This window comes from Cryptomeria japonica, chromosome 8 (genome assembly GCF_030272615.1).
Source record: "Cryptomeria japonica chromosome 8, Sugi_1.0, whole genome shotgun sequence".
NCBI classification, from domain to species: domain Eukaryota; kingdom Viridiplantae; phylum Streptophyta; class Pinopsida; order Cupressales; family Cupressaceae; genus Cryptomeria; species Cryptomeria japonica.
Genome location: NC_081412.1, coordinates 450,360,371 through 450,366,891, shown reverse-complemented (window position 1 = coordinate 450,366,891; position 6,521 = coordinate 450,360,371). Strand labels below are relative to the sequence as shown.

The following is a 6,521-nucleotide window of genomic DNA, read 5'->3' as shown; positions in this document are numbered from 1 at the left end:
ATCATCTCAACAAAAGTTATAAAATAGAATGAATAAAATTTCAATGGACAATCTAGATCATAGTGAATGTTCCTTTTATCCTTAAGTATATGATATCTAAAGAGAACAAGAAATATTATTTCTGAAATTTATATAAGATAACAATAAGAAATAATTTGAAAATTATCTCAAGTACACTTTTAACATAAATGTCTACATGAAATAAGGTAATAATATATTGTCCCTACACATTCTAGTTATAATTTTTCCATCTATTACAACTTAGGTACATAATAAAAAAGTTTTAAAGGAACACTACATGAAATAAAGTTATTTTTTCTCTCTCCATCTTAGAGAGGTATAGATTCAATAAGTATTTTCATTATGTCATCTTTGGTGCCTTGATGTGATATTGAAAAACCATCTATGTCCCTCCAAATGAAAGCCACTGATCTGTACATGGAATCAAAATACAACCTCTTACAACAACTTGGAATATCATGATCATAAAATAAATGCTCCTTAGTCAATTCTTCTATGCTCAACTCGATAAGCATGTTCACATGATCTAAAGCTTGCTCCCTAGTTGTTCCAGGGTTATCTCTTGCATAACATTCTATCCATGATGCAGTCTCTCCATGTTCTTGTTCATTCTTTAAAAATAAGAAAAAATAGGAAAAATATGTTATGCTAAATATATAATTCATATATAAAATGAGTCAAAATTTATAATCATGAAATATGATAGATAGATACCTGAAAATCTTTGGAGTCATCAATTAATCGACAACCCCATGCTACTCTACTTTCAAACTTATTAACTCTCTTCAAAATGTCATCTGGGAGATATGTGTTGATTAAAATCATGGGAAACAATGTAACAACAGGAACAGTAGAAGATATTAATGAGTTCTTTAAGTATTCAGATAAAGTTGGATGATATTTTTTAGCTATCCATTCAGCGTCTTGAAATTCTGCCCACATTAGTGTCTTCCACTGCAATATGGGATAAGAAATACAACTTAGAATAAAGTAACAATATTTATAAAATGAAAGAAATTCATAAATGCATAAAATGTATATTTATATATTTATAAACATAAACGTGGAACCAAATTAAAACACATAACTTACATAATCCTTCATCCATTCTTGTACACGTGGACCATGTATCTTTTCAGCCTCAATAGTTATTTCCATATATGTTTGGTGGGCAAACCGAAGACTAATTTGCATATAGTTTGGAAGTTGGTCCATCATCGACATATCCCAACTACATATTGAAGTTAAAATAAATATCTTTATATAACAAGTAGATAACACATTATACATTACTATGATATCAAATTTTGGTTTTCTTTTAGAATTAGATTATAATGACCAAAATTTTTACAATAACTTACTTGATCAAAGCCTCCCTAAAAGGTATGAGCTCATCAATAGTTCCATAAGTATCAAAAATGTCATCAACAATAGTAATTAGGGTGCCCAGTTTGGCATAGCACAACCTTGTTGCTCCAAACTCAGGCTCATACAAGCCACATGTATACCAAAAATAATATTCCACATGTCGATGCCTAAAGAAACTAAGTTGTTTCACGATTGCCTCATCCCACCATCTGAACATTTGTATTAGCAAAAACATATAACTGAGTTTAAATAATAAAAAAACATAAGTTTTTACCAATTTAATCTTAACTGATTCTTTTAAGGCTTAACTAAGCAATGTTTTAAATACATTGCAAACTTAATTCTTATACAAAATCAATATGAAATTCTCTATAAACCGCAATGAAGAAATTAGATATCGTTATATTACTCAGCCAAATGTTTGAGTTCATTTTGATGGTGAGACTGCAAGATATTGAAATCCAATATTGCTAATTCCAAAATCTTTTTACTCCATTCATTTGGCACCCTGAAAGAAAGTTATCAACACAATTTAGATTTCATGCTTTGATTGAATAGTTTAGAAAAGAAAATTGTATGGACTTACTTATATATTCCCTTCATCAACATCCAAGAATCTATGTCTTGTCTAAATATTTGGATAGAATTCCATGCCTCCCACCTTGGGACTCTGCATCTCCATGGATAATGTAGAATATACTCCACCTACAAGAAATAGTTATAATATCACATGATTGTTTTTTATTAAAATAAGCAAGAAAGGGTCTCAATCCATTACAAATCTAGCATAAACCATCTGAGATCTGAATTGGAACAAAACCAATCAGGGCAACCAAGCAACAGTGTTGGAGCCAAACAGATAACATCCTATTTTAAATCAGAGCTATGAAACTCGTTATTTGAGAAGACTTATTTTGAATCACCTGGCTGTTAACACACCATATAAATATAAAATAACAAGAATGGTTTCTATGCTTGCCTCTGCTAGAAGCTGGGTTTTGTCTTTTAATTCCTGCCTCTTTTCAAGTGCTTCTTTTAGACATCTACGGGCAAATTCTTTAGCTTCCCTCATGATATTCTCTCCTGGAAAAGAAATCTCAGAGGCTTGATATAAACTCAGCATGATTCTTATTTGGCTGTCAGATTGTTTTGTAGGGCAAAAGAACTGCCCTTTTTGGTCCTTGAAGTTATGAAATACATCTGTTTGGATTTATAGCACAATGGTGTTAGAGAAAACATATTTAGAAACAATACCTCTATGCCCATATTCACATATTGATAGACCTGAAATACAGTATGAAAAATGCAATACCTGAAGACACACGGTATCCATTCAGGCGAAGAATTCGAAATCCCAAAGCACTTGTGTGGAGATCAACAATACCAGTTTCTGTCCCCCATGAAATGCCATTTTCATTCCAATATCTGGTGTTGTGGGAAGCATAGCATAAAATAGAATTAGTTAATAAACACAAGGAGATAAGGAGGAGATAAAAAGGGTATAGCCATACTTGTATGTGTAATCCAAAACTGCCTTTATTTCTTTCTCAAAATGCCTATCGATTCCAAGGCGTTGGACAACATCAACAATGGACAGTCTTTCCAGAAGGTCATATGAAGAGGGGCTAATTTCTCCCTCTCCAACAAGACTGCTAAACACGTCCATCTTTATCTCTTCAACCAACGTTTCCAATCTCTCCATGTACGAAGGTGCCTGATAAATACACAAATAAAGAATTGGGCACTTAAACCATGAAAGAATATAAACAAATGGGCATTATATATTAATGTAACTCACTCCATAAGGTGATGAAAGAGACTGCAAAAAATCACGCTCCCAGATATTGGCATGGTATTTCCCAATTCTTCTAACTACAGTATTTTCCTCTGTTTCATCTTCTCCATTGACATAACAAGTATCAACTAGTACAGCAGCTTCAGCCATTAGAGGTACAGATAAAATAAGACTATTAAGCCTTACACAAGAATATGCTCAAACAAGGAAGAAAAGTAATAATTTGGGAGTGATGAAGCAGGCCTTAAATAGAAGTGCTCACAGGAAAATGCAAAGGCCAGTCATAACTCGTGCTTTGGACCGCCACAAATTTCAAGTCTTTGATAGTGGTGGAGAATCCCTTGGACACTCAAGTCGTAATTAAAGATTATTTAAATATTTAAATGATATAAATGTCAATGGGTTTTTGATTTTTTTGGTGATCCAAAGAATCTATTATCTATTAAGCCTTGTTGAATGCAAGACAAATTTGGCAGATTGGACAAGTCATGTTGAAAGGTTCTTAACGAGCTCAACCAGAATCACTTGTTGTTGAATGGATACCTATCAGATCCCTAGAGTCACGTTGAGTTCATTAGAAATCAAATCTTACTGAATATAAGACAAATTTGACAAAATAGATACCACTCACTTGTTTACTAAAAACAAATCATATAAATAAAATCTCTAAATATCCTACTTTGTAATTATTAATTTTTTACATAGCTATATTTAATAAATTCTCTTCAAAAATATATTGCAAGTGTTGTGACTTCTTACGAAAAATAATTATTTCTCACATGGTGGATGATTTATTTTTATATTGGTGTTGTATGTTGATTATTTGATTCTTACAAGCAATTCTCCTTACATGATTCAAAGTGTTCACAGACCATTGATGGAGAAGTTTGGCATGATCGATCTTGGTCTTTTGTATTACTTCTTTGGTCTTCAAATTACTCAATCTTACGAAAAATAATTATTTATCACATGGTAGATGATTTCTTTTTATATTGTTATTGTATGTTGATTATCCGACTCTTACAAGAAATTATCCTTACATGATTCAAAGTGTTTAGAAACCATTGATGGAGAAGTTTGGCATGATCGATCTTGGTCTTTTGCATTACTTCTTTGCTCTTTAGGTTACTTAGTCTTTAGATGGGATTTCTATTTTTTAATAGAAGTATGCTCTTGATATGGTTCAAAGATTTTCCATGCTGGATTGCAAGCCATTCCTCACACCATTTCAGTTAGGTGTTGTGTTGTCTTCCAATTGTTCTACTCCTTTAGTTGATGCTACATTATATAGGAAGTTGGTTGGATATCTTTTGTACCTGATTTACACACATCTTGATCATTCCTTTGTAGTTTCTCCGTTCTCTTGTTAGATCCACATGAGTCACTAGAAGGGTTCCAAATGTATCTTGTGGTATATTCAAGGTTCATCTCATATTGACATTCATTATTTATTATGGGTCTTGAATTTTTGGATTCATTGACTCTGATTGGGTTGGTGATGTTGATGATTAAAATTCTACTTCTAGATTTTTCTTTTGTCATGGTTTCGACCCTATAACATAGTCTTGCAAGAAGAAATTTTCTATTACATTATCACCTACTAGGGCAGAGTATCAATGATCTATTTTTGCTAGCCAGGAGTATCTATAGCTTTGTCATTTGTTAACAAATTTTTATTTTTATTTCCTAATGGTCCCACTATTCTTTGGTGTTAAATAATCAAAGTGGTATTCACATTTCTCACAACCTAGTGGAGCATCAATGAAATAAGCATATTGAGATCCACATTTATTTCATTTGGTAGTTGAATCAAGATGATCTTCTCATCTTGGATTACATACCTATACAGGAGTCCATTGCAAACATTTTCACTAAATTTTTGGCATCCCCATGTTGCCTTCAGTTGTGATTGATGCTTGAGGTGAAGGAAGTTTTCCTTGGGGAGACTTTATGAGGCCTTCCTTCAGTAATTCATGTTTAACTCGATAGACGTGTTGGCATGATGGAAAAATTTCTCCCTAGTCATTTCAGGGTTGTCTCTTACATAGCATTTTGTCCATGAAGCAGTCTCTCCATGTTCTTTCATGTTCTTTAAAAATAAGAAGAATAAGAAAAAATATGTTATACAATACAATTTATAACTATAATGAATCAAAATTCATAACCATGAAACATGATAGATAGATATGTTGGAGATGCTTCTTTTTTCCCTAGAGTCTTTGTCAATTCTATTCTTTTGGGTTTTAAGTTTTTACATGCTTTAACAAAAACCTTAAACCATAAACCTTGGAGCTTTGTTTGTAAGCACTTTCTTTGCTTTGTTCTAATTTTTTCTTGAGCTTTCCTCTTGGGTTGTCGACAGTCCAAGTTATCAATTAAGCCTTTTAAGTCGTTGGTATGACTGGCACCTTGTGTTAGGTTTGTCGGTTCCTTCCTTGGCCTCTACATGCTTTTTCCAAGGCAACTTTGTACAAATGTAGGGTCAGGATCCTCACACCATTTTGCAATTATCACTATCGTGTGTCCCAGTCTAGCTCCACAAGGGCGACAATCAACAGGTCAGATGAAAGATTGGACCTGTGCATCTTTAATTCCATGAACAATCCAGATCATTGTGCACTTGTGCGACTAAGTCGGCATGCATGACAAATCAAACTTCGCAACTACATGGAGCTAACATGGTAGAATGGCCCACAACCTTGCCACTTCATCAGAGCTAGACCAATCAAAATGTGCCAAGTACTAAAAATGAAAGAGTTGGGCCAATAGACCCCGTGTGTGACTTAGCTAAGTCATAATTTTAAGTGGCAACCTCATCTCAAGCGATCAACGGTGCAGATTGTTTGCACACTTGCACAACTAATGAAAGTGATAAAAAAAAGTGAAATCCACAAGGCCACAACCAGGGAAAGAAATGGAGCTTATAATGGGACCATCTAATTAGAGATCGACAAACCTGATTTGCATGTTGTTTCGCAATTATTCGAAGGTGCTCATTGGAACTAAGTCCACTCTGCCATGATGGTAGACCCAAGTGGTGAAGTGTTATAATTTGATTGATCGCCGATTGAAATGGGTTTTTAGCTATTAAGAGCTTAACATTGAAATATGAAATACAACGGCTAGCTCCCGCCACCTAATCAACGTGCCTGCATTTACTTGATCAAATTGTTCAAATTGTTCCGTTGTTAAGTTTATTTCATGTATAAATTGATTTTTCATGATTGATGCATTCTCATTGTGCTTTCAAAATTGTTTTGTGTTGTCACTACAATTTGAATTTGAAAAATTAGGGTTTATGTTTTGTGCTTTGTGAAAGTCATTTCTACATTTTGAC

At 33.4% G+C, this 6,521-nt stretch overlaps 1 protein-coding gene across 1 annotated transcript; it reads right to left on the bottom strand.

Moving 5' to 3' along the window:
- Positions 1-215: 215 nt before the first annotated feature.
- LOC131053066 (sesquiterpene synthase Cad-like) lies at positions 216-3,377 on the bottom strand. Its single transcript, XM_057987671.2, has 10 exons — positions 3,188-3,377; positions 2,901-3,103; positions 2,702-2,814; positions 2,369-2,589; positions 1,976-2,094; positions 1,799-1,897; positions 1,383-1,598; positions 1,114-1,252; positions 736-975; positions 216-632 (listed from the first exon to the last, which is right to left on the bottom strand). The coding sequence occupies exons 1-10, from the start codon at positions 3,332-3,334 to the stop codon at positions 330-332; spliced, it is 1,800 nt and encodes a 599-aa protein (XP_057843654.2). The 5' UTR covers positions 3,335-3,377; the 3' UTR covers positions 216-329.
- Between the last annotated feature and the right edge of the window lie 3,144 nt (positions 3,378-6,521).

Coding starts and splice junctions, on each gene's coding strand:
- LOC131053066 (XM_057987671.2), bottom strand. CDS start 3,334: ATGGCTGAAGCTGCTGTACTAGTTGATACTTGTTATGTCAATGGAGAA. Junction 1,898..1,975: donor TTGATGAAGGGAATATATAA/GTAAGTCCATAC, acceptor ACTTTCTTTCAG/GGTGCCAAATGAATGGAGTA. Junction 633..735: donor ATGACTCCAAAGATTTTCAG/GTATCTATCTAT, acceptor TTATTTTTAAAG/AATGAACAAGAACATGGAGA.